The sequence below is a fragment of the Mytilinidion resinicola genome, assembly GCF_010093595.1.
Source record: "Mytilinidion resinicola strain CBS 304.34 unplaced genomic scaffold BDZ99scaffold_1, whole genome shotgun sequence".
Classification (NCBI taxonomy): domain Eukaryota; kingdom Fungi; phylum Ascomycota; class Dothideomycetes; order Mytilinidiales; family Mytilinidiaceae; genus Mytilinidion; species Mytilinidion resinicola.
In genome coordinates this window covers 602,769-622,529 of record NW_022985437.1, presented here as the reverse complement: position 1 = coordinate 622,529, position 19,761 = coordinate 602,769, and the positions used below count along the sequence as shown (strand labels likewise).

Genomic DNA, 19,761 nt, shown 5'->3' with positions numbered 1-19,761 from the left:
ATAGCCGACATGCCCGTGTAAGGCGAATACGTGAGCACTGTCTACATTACACGCTGCAAATGAGGGTTTCCGTTGGTGATTGGACGTATCTATTTTGCTTTTGAGGGCTAACCAACCCTGGGTGCGTTATCGTGGTGTGTCCAGCTGTCGGCCTCCCAAATAATCCACAAAGTCCCTCGAGTATACCGTCGACGTCAACCCAGGATTATGAGCTCGACGCCCAGTGTGTTCACTCTCGAGCAAACAGCTTTTACAACAGTCCTGGAATAGTACAGCGTAGTATTCAACTGCGAACTACGAATCAAGAATCCTACGGAGTGCTAGTACACCACCGATGGCCACCCAAAGTCCATAATAAAAGGACTCATTTCAACAAATTGATATCTTTAGTCATTTGATGCCGTACCTCCTTCAGCTAATTAGTAGCAGCGAGCCATGAGACTTCATCCGGAATCCAAGAACCCGCTCTCATGCTCCCAGGGAAGTGCTGTTCTTAGGTATCGGGTAGGCGAGTAAGTCATCTCCCTGCCAGTCCTTCTTTTACCCACCGCCGCCCCTGGAAACAATCTCCCGCCGAAACAGATACTCTCCGAAGGACTGATATCTGATACCGAGTACCTGGATGTTTCTTGAACTCGTTCAACTCAACAACTAAATTTGAAAGCCCTTGAACCTCGCCGGCGTTTCAGACAGTCCGAGGCCACTATACTGGGAAGGACCATCACGGCAAGAGGGTGTATCCATGAACTCGATCCAAATCCTCCGACGAAGCTCCACTCTTGCCCCTTCTCACTTTCTTGACTAGGTATACATGACTACCTCCGTCGTCTGAACACATACCTAGGTATCCTGGCGTACCTAGGCAGTGGAACCGCGCCACCCAAAGCGTGTGCCACCGAGACCTGCAAAGAGACCACATATCATACCAAAGTCTCACTGCATGAAACCACCAACCAAAGTATGCTACAAATTTCGTGCCCAGGAGGACAATTACGTGACGCACACCCTCCACCCAGCCTAGAAGGAGTATCCCATGCCTCGCCAATCAACCGCCTCCACCTCACAACCCCATCCCATCCATCAAAATCCCTCTCACGGACCCACTTCCGGCCCTCTCAGCCCACCTCTGCACACGCACCTCACCACCTGAGAAAGTGAGGCGAACCGACCAACCCAGCCAAAATATACCACCAGCACACCCTCGCGGGCCCACCCGGCTGATCCCTCCCCGCCCGTCCCATCTCGCGCCCACAATTGGCCCCCTCTTTTGCGTGCTTGCTGCGGCTTGCCGGGGCTGCACAGCAGTGCGGGGTGCATGAAAGGATTGCATACATATTTCGCAACAGGGAGCCAGGATCAAAGCTTCGCTCCCAGTGTTATTGCATGGGCTTGCCTGCACGAAGTCTAATTGATTCTCGCCGCTGCTCGAAGCTATCGGATGCATGCATGCCTGCCTGCAAGCTCCCCACCACAACCACACCCCACCCCACCTCCTCACCTTTGCGCGCAACCGCGCTGAACTCCAGTTCGCGATGCACGCAGGGTCCAGGGGTCTGGCAAGGGGGTTGAGCTAATGCGGGAATGTTGGGAATATCGAATCGTGCTTGCTGGAGGGCTTGCCCGGGTGGCCATATCCATGTCCATGCCATGCCGGCACAACCATCCGACCAGTTCTGAGCAGAGTGGACGCACGTCGTTCGTTTGCCTCGCTGCAGCCTGCCATTGCCGCGTCAGCACGGCCCCTTTTACGAATAGCGGCTAGTCGTTGCCTCGTCATCGTTTTTTTGCTTTGATCGGAGGCACGTACCACCACCACCCCAGCCCCCCGGCTCCCGTGTCGAGTTTCGTATCGTGTTGATGCTCGTATCGCGCGGCGATTGTTCCCGCATAGGGACGGTGGCTGTTTGATGCCTACTCCCGGCATGGTCAGCGAGATAAGAGTGAGCAGTGGAGTTCGTGAGGCTGAGCACGAGGACTAGAATAGAGCTTTGTGAGGGATTAGATTGGCAAGGATTGGGGTTCGAAATCGAACGGCTGCGATTGTTAGGCGTCCCTCAGATCGTCGAATATCGCATCGCCACAAGGCTAAGGGTTGGTTCGAGTGTGGCGGGTGATCATCAGGCCTTTTCCGCCGTGACAATGAACGGGGTTTGATTGTATCTAATTCCTCATCCTCAGTCCAGCCAAGAGTCAGCCTCGCCCGCAGGTCTGGCTGCAGAGAGCACTACAGCCCCCATAAGGACAGTGAGACAAGCTATGCAGATTCCACTCTCAGATGCCAGCATACATGGAAAGGCTTAACAAACAAAAAACGAACCAGCGTGAACCCCGCACACCCAAAGAACTGAAAATCCTGCCCCCCTAATGAGCCCCGAGCCCAAGCTTCGAGATTGAAAGAAATAGATCGATGGAAAGGAAAATGAGTGATGCCACTGTAGGCGCGAACAGTCTATAGTTTCCGTGGTCCGTGATGGACATCAGGAAAATAAATAGAAACTCCCTTCCCCTTGGTAGTCGACAATGTGCTGCTCACGACTCCTGATTCCCAAAAACACAATTAAGCCCAAAATGAAGATCCATGCGAGTATTACTGGGGTATAAAGTCATAGCGAGTGCGCAAACCTCAGAAAAAGCATCCGTGGTATGGTTACAAAAAGCCGCCCCTGTGATATGTGATTGTGGAACTCCGAATAACACCAAATCCGAAAAACAAAGGAAATTCTAAAAGGTCGCTGGTACGAGGGAATATGATACAAGAACTGTTTTGTCGTGAGATGGGGCGGAAGGGTTGTGTGGCGTTATTGTCGTTCGATCGTGCTGCTGCGGCTGAAGCGTGATCCGTTTCTTTCTTTCGACTCGCTCTCCTTTCGCTGTTTGCGGTCGCTAGGCGTGCGCGTGAGTAACTTCTTGAGGATGCCTCGAGAGGCTCTTTCACCATCCTTTGGCAGCTCCAAGGGATCCATATTCCCTGGGCTGGTCAATATGCGTTCGATTGGGGCCTGAGGCTCAACAACTAAGACGTGGTCCTCTTTCTTGATGCGGCAAAAGAGTGTCGAGAATAGATACTGCTCGCCGCTGACGTCGTATAGCGGAAGATGGCGGTAGCCTTGTTGCAGACTACTTAGCTTTGCGGTGAAGGTGGCAAGGGCTATCCCTCCTTTGTTGCGCCCGTCGAGTGAATTGTAAACGGTCCAACGAACGAAAACGAGGCTTGGATACCTGGTCTCACAGCTCATCGTGATGGTGTCTTGCCACTCCGGATCATAGCCATTGCCCGGGGCAGTGATAGTGCGAACACGGACCGGCTCTCCGATCCCTGATATGCCACGTCTATCAGAGGCGTCCTCGCCGCCTTCGCAGGTAGCAATTCCTCGTCCCTTGTCTTCGGCGAAGTGCATTTCGAATTCGATGTACGGGTTAATGTTCGAGTCTGAGCTGAGACCACTAGGGCGAGGAAGTTGTTGGGCAGTGATTCTGTCCACGGTGAACTTGACGAGCTTCTTCGGCGTTTTGCTGGCCCCCTTGGCAGGGAAGTGGCCAGGTCGAAGCTCATCAGGCTTGAGAACATATCCTAGTCGGTCGTTGCCGGCAGCGAACATGGCCTCATTGAGTTGCTGAGGAACATCATAGGTCTGCCAGTTGAGAGCCGCCATCTGAACACCACGTCGCCAGAACTTGGTGGGATCGAAGTTTGAGGAATAGATGCGATGACCAGAGGGATACACGCGCATTAAGCAGCGCATGTTGTGCTCCTCGATTAGTCTTTTGCTGTCGCTGTCGGCCTTGCATAGCCTGTCGAAAGTTCGCTCGGCAAAGGAGAAAACGTGGTTGTAGGTATTTGCATCCTGGCCAGTGAAGTCGGAGAATTTTATACCTCGGGTGTAGACACCAAGATCGCCTAATACCTTTGTGATTTTGCTAGTGTTCTTCTTCTTCTTTTTTCCTGCTGGTGTGGGGACATGTGGAGTATCGCTTTCGTCTGAGCTGCAGCTGATGCTTCCTACTGTGCCTGGAGTCGTAGTGGTGGTGCCCGCAGTTGAAGTTGTCGAGGTCCTGGGCGATGCCCAAAGAAAGCCAGGCTTTTCCGGAGGACTTATTGATTGCGGACTATACAACATCTGGCCTTGGTCTGCAAACACCGTTGGTCGTGAGAACGGAGAGCTGAAACTCCGCTGCCGCCGTTGAGTCGTAAGATCATTTATGATGGTGGCGTCATCGGTATCTTCAGCAGCGGCCTTGACTTTGATGAGGATTTTTCCTTTCAATGCCTCGGGTGATGGCAGTGTCTTCGAATCATCCAAAGGATCCAGCAAAAGCGCGTCTCCAAACTCGGTCTTCATGTTCTGTGTCATGATCTCTTGCTGGGCAGGATTGCAATGAACTTCCAGCGAGATGATGACTGGATAGGGAGACGAGACGAAAGCGTACTTGGCGATGACTTTGATAGTGTCAAGAAACGGAATGCTTTTGGTAAGCGTGCGGCCGTGCATGACAACGGGCTTCCCGTCACTGCCATCCCAGCAGTCGACCTCGACGCATCGGCAGCCCTTCTGCAGAGCGGTGATGTAAGCCTCAGTGCTTGACTCACCAGCAACTTGGCGCCCGAGCAGATACGTGTTGTGAGAGCTAGATATAAAGTATTCATTGAGGGGACGGTCAAACTTGGGCTCCGGACTCGCAGGCGCGTATGTGGAATTGTGAGTGGACGAGAGAAACGCCTGGAACGCTTGCGAACTTATTGTAAGAAACATAGACTCGCTGCTAAGCTGCGGCGATACTGTTGCTTTTGGTTTCGACGCGCGGGCGTACTTCTCAAAGACGTTGGTCCAATGTTCCAGGTCAGCTTGCACATCGACTCCCTGAGAGTGCTTCAGGAAGGCCAGGAATGCACTTTTATCGACGAGGCCGGTCGGACTGTTCGCCTTGATCTCTTTGTAGATTTTCTTGATATCTTGGCGCTCCTTGAGCCTTTTCACAAACATCAAGAATTGAGCCTGCGTCAGAACACGTGAATTCTCACTGACTGCCTTGTCGAAGTGGCTACGAATGGAGTTTTCGGAAGTGTTGATGTGCAGGCTTCGGCAAAGCTTCAGCACCCCCTGCAAATCCATGGTTTCGTCTTCCTCGGCATGCTCAGCTCTATCAAACTTTTTATCCATCGCGTGTCGCCAGAACGACTTGGCGCTTTTCTCGGTCGCGTCAACCAACCCTGCCATCATGTTGAGTCGACTTCGCGAGACCAGCTCCAAGGTGTTGATCCAGAGATCGAAGATCCCAGGCGTTGGAGCTATCAGATGCAGATGCTTAGGAGGTCGCGCCTTTGACCGGCTGTCTGCGTAGATGATTGTAAACCACAGGGGCTCGTATTTTTCGGCGATGCCGTTTTCTTCGCGGTAGTTCCGGGCCTCGCGACCAATGCGGAAGTCTCGAACATCATCGATGTAAAACTGCTTCGACAACCGCGCGGAATCCCAGCAGACTTTTGCGGACTCAAAGTCCATTCGAAATTTGATTTTCTTTTCTTTGCCCTTGTGTACTTTGGTGAGTGTTGTGCCTTGTTGCAAGAGGGAAGAGCGGATCGGGGCCACGACGCCCGGGTCGGGTGCCGATGTGACGCTTGGCCGGCCAGCAGTAATTCCAAGCGCGTTATGTGGATCCTGGGCGGCGTGTGCAAGGTCCTCCACGGCCTCCTCGTTATCCAGGTCACCGAGCTCGAGGTCAGAGATGTCCATGTAGGTGTCCGCGACGCCTCTGCTGTCGCTGCGGCGCCGCATAATGACTGGCCCACAACTGCTGTCACGGTGACCGTGGCGTCGAAACCGGTTCGGTATCCCTTGCGCTCCGCGAGATACCCTCCGTATCAGGCTGGGGCCTTTCCCGAGGGCTACGGCCATGGCAGAGGGTGACGAAGCAGGAGGAGTCGAAGCTGGAGGATGCATATATGATTCTCCAAGGGACAGCGGTGCCGGGGTTGCGAGTGGTTGGGAGACCGGGACCAGGCCCTCGGGCGTGGACTGGAGGGAGCTGCTGGCTGCCATTTGGGAGGCTGTGGAGGCAGGACTGTTGCGTGAGGAAGAGTTGCTTCTGGCGGAAGCGGGTGTGACTGTGAGGGGGATCGAGGTAATGACGAAGTGTTTTGAGGACATGCGCCCAAAGGAACGCTGGGGAGAGGGGATACGCGGACGTGTCGCGCGGGCATCGCCATTGAGGTGCAGCTCGGAGGAGCGCGCAGACAGACTGGGAGAGCTCATAGCTGTCACAATAGGCAAGGCCTCGGTGGGACGGCAGCTATAACGACATGGTCCGTGGGAGCAAACGCGATTCTGCGAGGCGCGGGGCCTGGTGGAGGGCGAGCGCGAGGTTATAGAGGACAGCTGCAGGCTGGCAGGTGTCGAGGCGTGTGTTTACTGGAGCATCGTCGGATCTGGACAAGGCAGACGGCGGGCCGCGGTGGCAGTTGCGCGCCTCAAGCGCGGAACAATGCAGGCGGTCAGCTGAATGGGCGAGATGTACGATGCGCCGGGTAATGCGATTGTTTGCGTCGGCAGGGCCTGGGCGGACGAGGGTGTGCAGGAAGCTCGCAGTGAGGGCCGCTCGTTCGGGCAAAGCGGCGCACACGATGCAGACGATGCAGGCGTGGGGAAGGGAGGAGACGGCGAGCGCCGGGCCAGCTGTCAAAGAGAAGGGCAACAATGCAGCGCTGCTCTGGGCTGTCACAGCGGCTGGCGGGTGCGGGCGCAGAGAGCGTGTGCGTCGTGGGAGTAATGGCAGCAGTGAGGCCAGAGGTGAGTCGAATTGGGGCGCGGGAGGTACTTGGGGAATGGGCGTCGGGAGGAAAAAAAGGACTAGCAAGGCCAGCTGCGCGGACGACTGCCCCCAGACGACAACGGCGAGGCAGCGGCCCCCGGCCTAGCGAGCAGCCCATCCCTGGCGGTACCCGCTGCTGTGACGACTCATCATCCAGCCCGGCGCCCGCGACCACCACCGCGACGGCCGCTGGGCGTGGCGAGCGCCTTGAGCCCGACGGTCCCAGCCCCGCCGTGCGTGGAGCGCGATGCTGGCGCCGGGCTGCCGTAGTTGGGCGAAGAGGGCCACCCAGCGTGCTGGAACCCGCGAAAGGGGCAGGCACGCTTGTTTCAAGCCAGCGGGAAGTCACGGTCCAACGGCCAGACGTCATGCTGCTCTGCTCGGGCTCCACCACAGCACATCTCCACCGCGCTCCAGACGCTGCCCAGCGCCCGCCCGCGATGCGATATCGCCTGAACATGGCCTGCGGCTCGCCCAAAGCAACACGTCGCCGCCAGCTGAGGCAGACCGCGCAGCTGCCCGCAGCATCGACTGATCGGTGAGCCCGCCGACTCACACTGCCTCGCGCCCGAAAGAAAGTGACAGGTCGCACAATGAGGCCGGCGAGTGCTGCGCGATTGGCCAGCGGCTCCTCCAGCGAGCAGCTTCTCCGCCGCCGACGCTTCCGGCACATCGCGACTCGCAGGACTGCAGGACGCGCAGGACGCGCAGGGCTGGCAGGCAGCGGGGGCAGGCCTGCTGCCGTGAGATTGGGGCTCTCAGCCTTGTTGTCGGACCATCTCCACTGCGCTGCGCTTCGGGCCACAAATAGCACCGGGCCGTGCGGCCTCGAGTGCCAGATCACGGCCAGCCTGCCCAGCCCAGCAACACGAGATGGGCCTGGCTCCACCGCATCCTGAGGGCCTCCAGGCGCGCATCCTCCAGGCACGCAGCGATAGGAGGAGGCTCGCAGTCACAGTCACAGCCCGCGGCCACCAGCAGCCGCCGCAAGTCAAGACCGCAACTCCACACGTGGCCGGCTGAGCGACACCTCGTCATCACCGCCCTGGCCTGAAACATCCACCCGTTTGGTTTAGCTCGATGATCTCCATGCCAGCCCTGTCCATCCCACGCGCGATCGCTCGTGTGCCGTCTGAATCCGCTCCCGGGGTGTGGGATGCCGCCGCGCCTCCTTCGGCCCTTTGGCGCCCATCAGTGCCACAACGACGCCGGCCACGAGCTCCCTTCTGCTGTCAAGGGCGAATAGGGCATTCCGAGCTGCGATGCTGCACGCTGCCGGACGTCTCTGCCGGTGCGGCGTGCTGTGTGGCCGCTGAGAGCGAGGCCTCCGGCTGCAGCTGCACCAATATGCACCCAGTCGCGTGCCTCCGCGCTCAGCAAACAATCACAGCACAGCGCACCCGACCCCTCATCCGAGGCTTCCAGAAGAGAGACAGAAGCAGGCAAGCTGGAAGCTGAGCCCCTGAACGTTGCGCGCGCGAATCAGACCCCGGGCTCCCCACAATCTCCCCAAGTCAAGCACGCCCCGCCGCCCAATCGCAAGAAAATGCCCCTCTTGGGAGCCTGTCGCGCCCGGTATCGCCTGGGTTTTGCGGTGGTGAGGGAGCAATACATCGTCAGCTGACTCGGGAGCGGTGTGATATCTTCGCTGCCCGTACGAAGAGCCGCCCAATGGCTGCTTTCTCTTGTGCCTCGCCAATAGGCGTCTCCTGTATCCTTCCCGACAGTCACAGTGCTGTTTCGTCACGCACTGTGTACGCAGCTGTTTGCCTTTGCCTCTGCTCTTGTTCTTGCCATCGTCGGTCATTCCGGAGTCCTCGCCCCAATACACATTCCCTCTCCGCGGCGCCAATGCCAGCGCCGCCCTTGTCCCACAGTCCTCCATGACAATCCGAATTGCTTTCTTCCGTATCCTACGCCACCCTCTAATTTGAACCCTCGCGCCGCACGGCCCCTCGCTCTGCGCTGGCATCACCTTCACCCTTCGATCCCCGATCGGAGCATTCTTCTGAATCGAATTTGCAGCGCGTTTCATGCAATCTGTCTCCAACCCATGCCACGCGCCGGCTCGACCGGGTTCTCCATCCAAGAGCACAAGAGCGCCTACCTACGGAATCCAGTGTCACCTTCCCCGGTATAAATCTCACGTAGAGAGCATGGCTTGCCGGGTGCGTGCGTGCGTGCGTGCGGTGCTGCGTGCTCTAGCCGTCATGCGAACGCCTGATGCCCTAATCGCCAAAAACGTCAGTGTCCTGTGAAACGCTGGGAAAGAACCAAAGTGCCGGATGTCTTGCAGCATCGCACAGACGGAAACGCTGGCCTCATCACGCCACAACTGAGATATGGGTTCAGGCGAGGCCTGCCCTGCATCTGCGCCTGCCGTCTGCGAGTCGACCATTATCGCTATTCGAGAGCTTCATATTGCTGCTCGCCCTCGTTCCCGGAACGGAACAGAACGCGTCTTCGGCGCCGGCTCGCCGTCGAGACGCACTGCATGCGCGAAAAAGGGTTCGTTGTCCGAAATGAATTCGGCGTGCATGAGCTGAGATGCTGTTGCCTCCCTCCTTGCATGCTGCCAGTCAGGAGCCGAGTCGAGAGTCGGCTGAGGGCCTCAACAACAACTCACGGCAGGATGTGGAGGATTGCTGACAGGATGTCGCGATCCACTCCAGGGGGCCTGGGGGCGTCGGGGCACGCACTGACTGAAAGCAATGTATGCACGAAACAGCGCGGGAAAATGTCCATGGGATCATCGAGGATTGTTTTCGAAACGGCTAGTGAAAGATACAGTAAAGAAAATAAAGCACGATGTGTACCATTCACTCCATCGTCTCCGTTTTACGAACCATCCACCCTTCGATTATAGAAAGGGGCACAATGCTGGAATCCTCCCTCCTCGACTCAAGCCGCATTGCGCCAGAATCTCACGTCCTTCGGCTCGAGAATGTATTAATCCGCCTTGCCGAATGTGCAGCAAGCCGACTTATTCGTATGGCTGGTCTAGACTCCAAGAGACCTGCTGAGCCAAGAATGGAAGCCTCATCTCTTCAGATCTCGATAATGCACCAACCAATTAGTAAGCCATTCTTTCATCATCGCCGCAGAGACTCCACGTAATACGTCAATCACTTTCCATCTTCTCATAGGCTGAGCCAGATTCCGCCATGCTCACATCCGAATTCGCATAGTTCGTTGGTCCTCCGTTGGAGTAAGCTGCAGCGACCGGTGAGTCCATCGTAAACGAGATATTATTGTATAGCGAACTCGATGCAAGGTCTGCAGGGCGAAGCCTAGCCTCCTCACTTTGGCCCCATCCAGCCTGTATTCTGCGTAAGCGGGGCGAAGCGGCTGACCTTGATGGTGCAGAAATCGAGCTAGTTGATGTAGCTTGAACTTTGGGTGAGCACAAAGCCCTCATGCTCGTTCCTCTTGCAGAATGTACAGGGGAGTGCTGCTTGTCACCCATAATAGTATCATGCGCACTATCAGACGCGGAACTGCCTCGACTTCCGATGACGAAATCCTGCCATTGGCGATTCTCATTCTCCTTTACATCATCTACCAAAGCTCTTGCGCGTCTCTCAAAGGTCGTGTATTCTTGTATAGTCTTGCCATTGATATGTCGTGCGATGACCCAGGTAGCTGCATCCTCTTGGCTGTCTCTTGGAGCTCGTCTAGATGCGGTCATGTCAGCAACAGAGTTTCCCTCGGCGTCGTTGTGGCCTCTGATGGATGCTTCGGACCCATGCAGGCAAGCCCTTTCGGACACACCACTTGTAGACGAATGGCTCTGCTCGTCACCTGAGATCTCCAAAAACTGTTTCCAGGGTGTCTCATCGACGATCTTGCGTTCCTGCGGATCTTGATCGTCAGCATCAATTTCCTGGCTCACTCCCCCCTCAAGCCCGTCCGGGGCAGCCGCCTCGGAAGGACAGTTATTCGTATCTATCGGCACGTGGGATGCTGGCTGATCGGATCCTGAAGAAGCTGGTGCAACTGACTGGAAAATAACGCGACCCTTCAGTGCGGGTTCGTGAGGGAGGTAACTAGTTAGCTTCTCGTCTATACCGCCTGGCTCGGGTAAATTGCCCTCTGCCTCTTCTCGCTGCGCGTGGAGTGAACCGACCAAGTCATTCGCAGATTGGCGGTTTTCATATTCCAACGCTGTTTCGTGTTCTCCATCGTAGCTGGTTCCCGCGGACCAATGCTGCTCATAGGAGCGCTCTCGCGAACCCTCTACCGCGAGAGTGGTGTCTGCGTCCACTGCAGTATCAAACAGCATGGTGTCAGATGATTCTCGACGTGGGGGATCTCGAACAAGAGTCGATGATCTTTGGCTAAAAAAAGCATTAGTGCCGATACGCACTCTAAGATGATCCTCGAGCAAATCGTGGGCAGGCGCCAGGTCGAGTCTGCTATGTCCATCTCTCAGTCCTTGAGCCGGCAGCATAGGGTTTCTTGTATCCTTCGGAGCATGTCCTCTCGAGGAGGCGCCGACAATCATTCGTCGTTTCCCAATCTTATCCTTCTCTGCGCGTGTTCGAAATTTCATGTGAACCGGACGTGACGACTGGAGCCCAAGCCAATCCCGCCGCTCCAGTAGCCTTTTCCTGCTGGCTTCTAGTCGATCGTCCTCGAGCAGCGTATGCGCAGATCGCCGTTTCATCTTCATCTTTCCTTTCTCCGCTGAGTCGCCTTGATCATGTGAGCTACGGCCGATCGAGGTCATTTCTCAAGAACACTTACCATCAACTGCATTAGATACATGACTAGCAGATTGCGACACATTGGTATTCGAGTGTTCTGCTTCAACAATGTCCCTGTCAACACTCGCGAGATTTCGATGGGCCCTTCTCTTGTGCTTTCTTGAATGGCCGACGTGTCGTGATGTCCTATCGGTAAAAGGCGGCAGTCTGCTACCAAGGCTAGCGCCATCGTCTGGAAAAAAGCTTGGTCTGAAAGGTAGCTGTCCAGGATGGAGTCCATTCTGGAGCTGACTGCGGATCTTTGCGAAATGCTGTTTCTGGCGACTAGCCACTCCGCCGCCGGCATTTTTCGAGTGTCTTTGTAGACGACCGCCTGTCCAATTCATGTTGTCGCGTGCTGCTAGGACGTCGGGCGTTGAAGACGGCGGGTTGTCGTGATGGGATGAAGAGAGGTCGTCAAGGGCATCGCGCCTTCCGTCGCCGACGAGCGCCCCGTAACACTCTCAACGTCAATCTACATTTGACTCGCATTCTTTCAGATACTGTTCTACGCGACCCATTACATCTCAATCCATGTTTCTGGTTCTTACCCTATGACCGAGGGTGTGCTTTCATCGCTCTATATCACTCGAGGTGGGAATTGTTAGGTCCCTGAGCGCCACAACCAGCTCAGCAGTGCAATTTCCGATGAAAGAATTTGCCCTCGGCTGTCTCTGTTGGTCCTATTGCATATCTGCAAGAAAAAAGGGGACCTTGTCATTCTCTGGGATGCTGGAGTACCTCACATTCCGCGTCGGAACGTCCGGTCTGTACGCTTCTCCACCTATTTTCCCTGCATACTCAACGCCATGCACCATTGGTTCGCTTTCTCGTTTCGGGTCTGCCCTTCGCCTCACGCGCGCTTGCCGATACTTCCTTAGTAAAGTAATGCCTCACAGGAAGTCGATAGCCATCGGATAAGAAAGTGGATCGAAGGTAAGCGTAAAGGGACATGATTGCAGCAACCGGCCAAGCAACTCACCGCAACAGCTCCCACGTGGCTCACCGTTGGACTGCATCTTACCTCACATGTTCTTTTCTCTACCGTGGTATGTACGAGATCCTCGGGCGCTCATCAGTGACAGCTGTAAGCTGCACTTCCAAGAAGTTCGCAGCAGTCCTGCGGTGCTCCGCCTCCTTCCACTTGGGCATCTTGACAATATCCTAGTGAATTCGGCGCTCCTAACCTCGAGGATGCTGCCGGCTAACGGTAGTGCAGAGAGTTGCTAGACTTCACGCCTCCATTAGCACCACAAAGAAAGATGGGTCGGTCTTACGATTATGATTCCGTAGGATCAAGTCACGAGCGACGCCTTCAGACCATCGAGTGGTCGCAATACTGCAAGCTTTACTAGGTAGGGCCGAAGTGAGAAGTGAATAACACTATACTTCTGTCCAGTACGCATGTTAGTCTTCTCAATAGTGCGTTCAACTTGCTGAGCGCTCTTCCTTTGAGTTTTAAGATGGCACGACGATCTCCCTGATATGTTTGGAGAGCATCTATTTATTGCACATTCACATGGACTGCTTCCTTGGAATATCTCATCCTTCTGCCAGGCCAGCCAAGCGGTGTACATACCAGGGATCCACTCAGTACTCCAATAGCTCGGCGCAACCAAGAAGACTCCACTGTAACTTCTCCGGAGCCCGACAAACAGAAAATATCCCCGCGAGAGCTGACTTGCGGCTTGGGGCAAGAGAAGGATAGTCTGGGGATATGCATAAGGCCCTCATGCAGGCGTGAATGTCAACAATCTGGGGCAATATGCGACCAACGACCAGATCAAACAATTCCCGCTGCACTCCGACGTAGCAGACGATGTATAACCTTCCGAAATGGGAAGTGTTGCAAAGCTGGACGACAGGACGAGTGGGATCTTCACACGGCTCGTTGCAGCGTGACACGACATGGCCAGGGCTGATGTGATTTGATAATGCACAATGATGTTGATTCCACGCTGACGGGTCTGGCGGGATACCAAAGTAGGGATTGTTCCTGCTTGCATCACCAACGAACCTATCGAGGCTGCTGCAAACAGGCTGCACTCCATACTCCGGCGGCATGAGCGAGCGGCTGGGATTACGGAGCCCTCTGCGGGCGCGGCCAAAACATGTGATGTGCTGCGATAAGGAAGTCTGACAGCGTCAGGCAGGCCTCGGACAGGCGCAAGATGCGGCATGGCGCGTCTGGCTGCACGCAGCGTAGCGATCATGGTGGCAAGGCTCCCGCATGGAGCAAGCCACCCGCTGTTGTCAGACTCGAACGCACTCCAAAAGTCGGCTATCTTTGCGTGGGCAGCGGGCTGAAGCGCAGGCTGGAGGGCTCTCGGCCGTGGACCCGGAGCAAGAGCCCTAGATGGATGGGTGGAGGCTGGTGACGGCCTTGTGCCCGCTCGCGACGATCCATGGTTGGCACAACGAGACGAGAGCGGTTGAGCCGCAGACTGACACCAGAGCCAGTAACGATTCGCAAGAAAAAGGGTCTCGGAACTGGCCGAATCGATGAGCGTCGACGGGACCCAGGCCAGCCCGGGAAGTTCTCGAGGCGGTCGTGGAAGTGGCAGGACTATCGGCGATCCGTGTCGATGGAGTCGCCATTTTGAAGGAATCGCAGTGCCCCTCGTGTGCGCGCCATGATTTGCCGGCGAGCCACGCTGGCACCGAAGCAGGCATCGAGGCGAGAGAGGATGACTTCATGCTCGGCAGGCCCCTCGCCCAAGAGGCGTCCATGCCGGAGGCGCACCGCTGCTGCCGCTGTCGCCATCGTCCAGCGCTGTGGCGGCTGGTGGTGCAACAGGACGCGGCGCCGGGCGATATGCCGCTGGTGCGTGGAATGGAAGACAGCGAGGCAGAATGGCAGATACTGCGCGGCCGCCGTTACCCCGCCACGCTCGAGATGCCCGCGGAGAGAGGCCATTCCAGCCGCGACGTGTGCCGTCGGGAGAGCGAATCACGGCGGCGACTGCGCGCACAACTCCAGGCACATGCCAGATGGGCGAGATCTCAACTCAAAACTCCTTCACCGCGATCGTCATGCCGGCGCGGACCCCTTCGCAACCGCCTGCAGCGCTCAGCACAATGACGCCAAACGGCCCACCCGCTTGCCTCGATGATAAGCTCGCCGCGCTAGCAAAGCCCCGTTTCAGGGTCCGAATGAGGCCTCCATGGCCACCCACTTCTTCAACTTCGACGCCGCCCTCATATGCACTGTAATGTACCCTGTTACTATGCCCCCGTAGCCTGCTTTGGGTCATGACGAGTTGCTCGCCCAGCTGCACCAGGTAGCATCGTTCCCGCGTCCGAAACTATATAACGGGCCACAGCCTCCTTGGCTGCCAGCACTATCCTACCGCAAACGTGAAGCAGCCGATTTTGCCCCGTTCTCCACTATACCCACTTATCACCCCGCAAACCCATTTCAATATCCGCAGGTTGACTCCAGAGACCCGACCGACCCTACTTAACCCGTGCTCTCTGCACAGTTCATCTTCCATCATCTCCACCATCTCTCACACGAATACTTCCTCCAACTCCATCATGGCTCCTGCATCACTCATTGTCCCTAACGAGGGCATGCGCCGCCTCAGCTCGAACAAGGCCTCTGCGGAGCAACTCTCCAAGGGCCCCGTGGTCGTTGTCCCCCCGAAGCACCTTATGGCTCCCTCAGGGGCGAACGAGGTCGCCCAGGCCTTCGAAGCGGCACGCCACGAGATCGAGGCCGCAGAAATCCCCGGCACACCGCCGACACCGCCCGAGACGATGGTTACTGACAAGTACGCCTATGCCTTCGATATTGACGGTGTCCTCATCCGCGGTGGCCGGCCGATCCCAGAAGCCATCGAGGCCATGAAGTGGCTAAACGGCCAGAACCCGTACGGCGTCAAGGTGTAAGTAGAAGTCCTCCTATCTCAGAAGGCCTGAACTAACTCTTCCTAGCCCCTACATTTTCGTCACCAATGGCGGCGGCAAGACTGAGAAGGAACGGTGTATCCAGCTCAGCAAGCAGCTCGAGATGGAAGTCTCGCCTGGCCAGTTCATCTGCGGCCACACCCCAATGCGGGAGATGGCCGAGCGGTACAAGACCGTCCTTGTCGTTGGCGGCGAGGGCGAGAAGTGCCGGCATGTCGCCGAGGGCTACGGTTTCAAGGACGTGGTCACCCCTGGCGACATCATCAAAGACAACCAAGACACCACGCCATTCCGTAAGCTGACCAAGGAGGAATACGAGAACTCGCGCGCCCGCAATTTTGCCAAAGTCGAGATTGAGGCTATTTTCGTGTTTGCCGATTCCCGTGACTGGGCCTCGGACCAGCAAATCATCCTCGACCTTTTGATGTCCAAGAATGGACGTCTCGGCACCCGCTCAGAAACCTTTGACGAGGGCCCGCCAGTCTTCTTCTCCCACAACGACGTCGTCTGGAGCGCTTCCCACGACCTAACTCGCATCGGCATGGGTGCCCTCCGCGTCTCGTTAGAGGCCATGTTCAAGGCCGTGACCGGCAAGAACCTCGAGACCACTGCCTTTGGCAAGCCCCAGATTGGCACATTCCAGTTCGCGACCCGTCTGCTACAACAGTGGCGGAAGGACACGCACGGCATCGACTCGCCGCCCGACACCGTCTACTTCGTCGGCGACACGCCCGAGTCCGACATCCGCGGCACCAACGAGTACGACCAGCACAGCGAGAACAACTGGTACTCGATCCTCGTCAAGACGGGCGTGTTCGAGGCGGGCACCAAGCCTCGCTTCACCCCGAAGGCGACCGTCGACACCGTCCTCGACGCCGTCAAGCACGGCATCGAGCGCGAGTACCGGAAAGCCTTGAAGGCGAGCCTGGACCTACCTGAGCTCGCCCACGCCATTGAGGAGTAGATCTCCCCGCTTTGGCGGCACCCCCCCTTACCTTCTTGGGCACACGCTATTTGGCAAAGACCCAAACCAGCATTTGGCCACGGCGTTTCCAAAACTTTGTCCTTTTTCCTACATTGCTTCTGGTGTTGAATCCTTTCCTGTTTTCATTACGATATCCCCCAAAGGCGTGCGCCAAAAACTTCAAGCGCCACACGCTCTGCACGATAGATCTTGATACAAGATCTGGCATTTTGTTTTCCTGGCAAATCAGTGCTCCTCATTTAGGAGTGGGAACGGAACGGCAGAGAACGCCCTCCAATATACATTAGCAAAAGTCTGAATCCCAAGGCAGTCGATCGGTTCGCTAGATTGGGAACTGGATTGGTTGTAGTTTTTTCTTCATTCATGGATGTACTCTCTCGGTAGTTTGAGTCGGACATAATGGACTCTGCCTTGTGGGCTTTCGCTCCTGACAAACTGAAATTCTGCTGTGAAATGGTCCATAACCCTAAAGCTCTTCCTGTGGCAATGTCATATCTGAAGCAATTAGTCATTTGGGCTAACCTACTATTGCTACATTGGCGGAACACGCTTTGCGCCATGCCCTTCGGAGTTGTTCCGACCCGAGAGATCAATAATATCATGTCGTACCTTGTAGTATGGTACTTGATTAGCTGTGAGAAGAATCGGTACCATATGCATGTAGAGTCTTCCTGGTTCTTTCCACAATCAATATTGCAAAAGCACCTTCACCCTGGATGGTGGCTGCATGGTCGATATGAGGTCAGTAGCTGGCGAAGCAATATTCATTGGTTCATCTACGGAGTAGTTATTCGGGAGCCAAGTCGATGCGAGCGGCTGACTGACTGCAGAACCGCAGAGAGGGCCCTTGGACTAGCCGGAGCCACTTCCGCTGCCGATCAAAAGTCACTTCATCAACGCATCTGGTACTCGTCTAATGCCATACCCTTGGAGATCTTTTTGATCAGGGCCTTCTTCAGAAACTGCTCGCGAGCCAAACTCCGTGTTTGCTATTGCATTCGTCAGAAACTCTTATCTGGCATCAACGGAAAGAAGAGGGCAGGCCTGACCTTGATGAACACGTCAGTGCCTACGCGACCTTTATCCAATGCTCGACCTAGCACGAACAGGGCGTCGGCACAGGCTCGCTCCTCAGCGCAGAGGATATACAATTGCCCCCCTACGACGAATGGCGCGACCAGCACCTCATCGACGTCTGGCACTTTGCGGGTGCGGGCATCTTCCATGACACGGTCCGCTTCCACCATGGCGTCACGGAGGATGTGCTCGTTCGATGCTAAAGCAGCGTCCAATTGCTGCAGCTGATCGAGTTCTGACTGGAGGCGGGAATGTGCTTCCCGGAGCGCCTGTTGTTGTGCCTGCAGTGGAGCAATAGCGTTAATGTTATCGGTGATGTTCTGCCGTAGCTGGGCGACTAGCGTGGAGGAGAGCGCTGTGAGAAGAGCGTCCTTCTCTGGATTTGGTGGTATGGGCGGTGCTGGAATCGGAGCTGATTGTCCGCTCTGAGATGGCAATGTCACATCTAAGGGTGAGTCTAGTAAGTCCGGAATGGGCTGTTTCGGCTTTGGGGGTATTTGTGAGGTTGGAGGCATCATGGCCTGTTGTCGCTGAGACGGAGGGTACACATTGAGTGGTGGTTGTTGGAACTGGCCTTGGGGAAAGTTCCCACGATGCTGTGATGGGGGAGGGTATGGATGACTCGTAGGAACCTGTTGAGGGGGGAAAGGTTGCTGGTATCGAGACAGCGAGTTCCTCGGCTGTCCCTCCGGAGTGATGGGACTAACAGGGCTCCCTAATTCATACGAAGCAGCCTGAAAAGGCTGCTGTGACCCCTGTGATTGTATATGTGGCCTCAAAGGGCGTCCCAATGGAGTTGGCGGGTTTGTGTCATAGCTTGGTTGCCGTTGGGGTATTACCTGAGATTGTCCTGAGGGCTGTTGCCAGCTATCTGGTCGTCCATATGGTCTTTCGGGTATTTGTGGTGCGTATGTTACAGTCGAAGGGGGTCTTGCTCTATCGTACTGTGCCTCTGGCTGCTGGAGTGGCCGGTTTGGAGAGGATTCATATGGTTTCGGCGGTTTGGGTGGTGGCTGAGGTCGTTGGAGAGGAGCTGGAGACGGAGCAGGAGAACCTTGCATTGACCTACGCCATTCCTCTGGTGTGGGTGGTACTGGTGGAGGTGCTGGAGCCGTGTTGGAAGAATTGAATTGTACTTGTTGTTTCGAGCGGACTGGCGGTTCTTTGGTGAAAACGCCGCGCAAGACAGCAAGGAAGTCGAAAATTGTGGATTTCTATTAGGAAGCGATATTTCAGTACGATTCATTTGAATGCATATAGTGAGTACAGAATAAGTATCCAGGACAACCGAATCTCTAGACTTACGTCCCAGTATTTGCCCCATTGTGCTAGGTATGGGTGATATACCCTTCCATCTCCACTGACGTGTTGGCCCGGCCTGACAAGCATATCTTGGGAGGGCACAACGTATACCATGGGGGCCTCTTGTGGATATCGATGAGGCACCCATAGTTGTATAGGGAACGCGTATGTGGCACCTCGAAAGGTCACTGGAAGTGTCCCGCTAAGTTGTAAGAGCAGAGCGGATGCACCATTTTCGTAGGCTGCCACAGAAGTGAGCCTCAGTCCTTGTATCTGACCGGTCGGAGTTGGATTCGAGTGTATTGCATACTGTAGACCTCCGTTTTTGGAGACAGGGAAGGGTAGTGCGAGAGGGTCTCGGCGACGTCGGAGTAGGTGCGGTTCACATCTGGATATTCCTTCGGGAGTCTGTTAGATCTGTGCAATTATAAGACCCGGACACAGGTGGAAAGCTTACACTAGGAAGTACACTGTACAGCCAGTTCAGGATTTTTTCTGGCACAGGAGCCATATTGCGACCCAGGCTCAAGAACGACTGTCGCGCGTGAGGTTCGACAGTCCATAGGGAACTACAAAGAATAGTGCTTGTTTTGAGGTCGCCGAGTTTAAGCCTTGTCTTTGTCGGGTTGGCTTGCGCAGAGAATGTAGTTGAGGTGGTGTTCTATGAAGTAGGTCAAAGTTAATTGGAAGGTGAACAAGGCTCCCCCACTTCGCCGAGCCTTCGTATCGTCACCTGTGGGCACGGATGGTTCAACTTCATTTGTAACAGTGTTAGGCTTTCAAAATGCTTTATACTTCGAAATTTCATTAGAGGCTCACAAGTAATCAGAAGTTAAGTTTGTCAAGAGCGGATATCTTCCTATTATCCCCAAAGAGTGGGCGCTACAAAGGTAGTCCATTATTTGCTCCATCGCGTAACCATGTAGTTTCGGCGAA

General features: G+C 55.6%; 7 protein-coding genes across 7 annotated transcripts; 2 read left to right on the top strand and 5 right to left on the bottom strand.

Moving 5' to 3' along the window:
- Positions 1-2,798: 2,798 nt before the first annotated feature.
- Positions 2,799-6,251, bottom strand: BDZ99DRAFT_513222 (PLC-like phosphodiesterase; the record flags this gene model as incomplete). The annotated part of the gene is made up of 1 exon (XM_033724693.1): positions 2,799-6,251. One exon carries the CDS (start codon positions 6,249-6,251, stop codon positions 2,799-2,801), a length of 3,453 nt encoding a protein of 1,150 aa, XP_033583921.1.
- Positions 6,252-6,514: 263 nt separating this feature from the next.
- BDZ99DRAFT_470025 (uncharacterized protein) lies at positions 6,515-7,349 on the top strand (the record flags this gene model as incomplete). Its single annotated transcript, XM_033721601.1, has 2 exons — positions 6,515-6,785; positions 6,850-7,349. The coding sequence occupies 2 exons, from the start codon at positions 6,515-6,517 to the stop codon at positions 7,347-7,349; spliced, it is 771 nt and encodes a 256-aa protein (XP_033583920.1).
- A 2,451-nt stretch (positions 7,350-9,800) lies between these two features.
- BDZ99DRAFT_5323 (uncharacterized protein) lies at positions 9,801-12,011 on the bottom strand. Its single transcript, XM_033726477.1, has 2 exons — positions 11,554-12,011; positions 9,801-11,502 (listed from the first exon to the last, which is right to left on the bottom strand). The coding sequence occupies exons 1-2, from the start codon at positions 11,897-11,899 to the stop codon at positions 9,929-9,931; spliced, it is 1,920 nt and encodes a 639-aa protein (XP_033583919.1). The 5' UTR covers positions 11,900-12,011; the 3' UTR covers positions 9,801-9,928.
- An 864-nt stretch (positions 12,012-12,875) lies between these two features.
- On the bottom strand, positions 12,876-13,861 carry BDZ99DRAFT_5352 (uncharacterized protein). The gene is made up of 2 exons (XM_033726558.1): positions 12,942-13,861; positions 12,876-12,891 (listed from the first exon to the last, which is right to left on the bottom strand). The coding sequence occupies exon 1, from the start codon at positions 13,763-13,765 to the stop codon at positions 13,283-13,285; it is 483 nt and encodes a 160-aa protein (XP_033583918.1). The 5' UTR covers positions 13,766-13,861; the 3' UTR covers positions 12,876-12,891; positions 12,942-13,282.
- A 257-nt stretch (positions 13,862-14,118) lies between these two features.
- BDZ99DRAFT_513219 (uncharacterized protein) lies at positions 14,119-14,469 on the bottom strand (the record flags this gene model as incomplete). The annotated part of the gene is made up of 1 exon (XM_033724692.1): positions 14,119-14,469. One exon carries the CDS (start codon positions 14,467-14,469, stop codon positions 14,119-14,121), a length of 351 nt encoding a protein of 116 aa, XP_033583917.1.
- A 656-nt stretch (positions 14,470-15,125) lies between these two features.
- Positions 15,126-16,425, top strand: BDZ99DRAFT_484018 (HAD-superfamily hydrolase; the record flags this gene model as incomplete). Its single annotated transcript, XM_033722620.1, has 2 exons — positions 15,126-15,439; positions 15,489-16,425. 2 exons carry the CDS (start codon positions 15,126-15,128, stop codon positions 16,423-16,425), a joined length of 1,251 nt encoding a protein of 416 aa, XP_033583916.1.
- Positions 16,426-16,960: 535 nt separating this feature from the next.
- Positions 16,961-19,474, bottom strand: BDZ99DRAFT_456752 (UEV-domain-containing protein). Its single transcript, XM_033718527.1, has 5 exons — positions 19,283-19,474; positions 19,136-19,223; positions 18,829-19,067; positions 17,496-18,737; positions 16,961-17,435 (listed from the first exon to the last, which is right to left on the bottom strand). Exons 1-5 carry the CDS (start codon positions 19,334-19,336, stop codon positions 17,340-17,342), a joined length of 1,719 nt encoding a protein of 572 aa, XP_033583915.1. The 5' UTR covers positions 19,337-19,474; the 3' UTR covers positions 16,961-17,339.
- Positions 19,475-19,761: the final 287 nt, after the last annotated feature.

Coding starts and splice junctions, on each gene's coding strand:
- BDZ99DRAFT_5352 (XM_033726558.1), bottom strand. CDS start 13,765: ATGATCGCTACGCTGCGTGCAGCCAGACGCGCCATGCCGCATCTTGCG.
- BDZ99DRAFT_5323 (XM_033726477.1), bottom strand. CDS start 11,899: ATGAATTGGACAGGCGGTCGTCTACAAAGACACTCGAAAAATGCCGGC. Junction 11,503..11,553: donor TGTATCTAATGCAGTTGATG/GTAAGTGTTCTT, acceptor CACATGATCAAG/GCGACTCAGCGGAGAAAGGA.
- BDZ99DRAFT_456752 (XM_033718527.1), bottom strand. CDS start 19,336: ATGGCTCCTGTGCCAGAAAAAATCCTGAACTGGCTGTACAGTGTACTT. Junction 19,224..19,282: donor TGTACAGTGTACTTCCTAGT/GTAAGCTTTCCA, acceptor AGACTCCCGAAG/GAATATCCAGATGTGAACCG. Junction 18,738..18,828: donor AATGGGGCAAATACTGGGAC/GTAAGTCTAGAG, acceptor GCTTCCTAATAG/AAATCCACAATTTTCGACTT.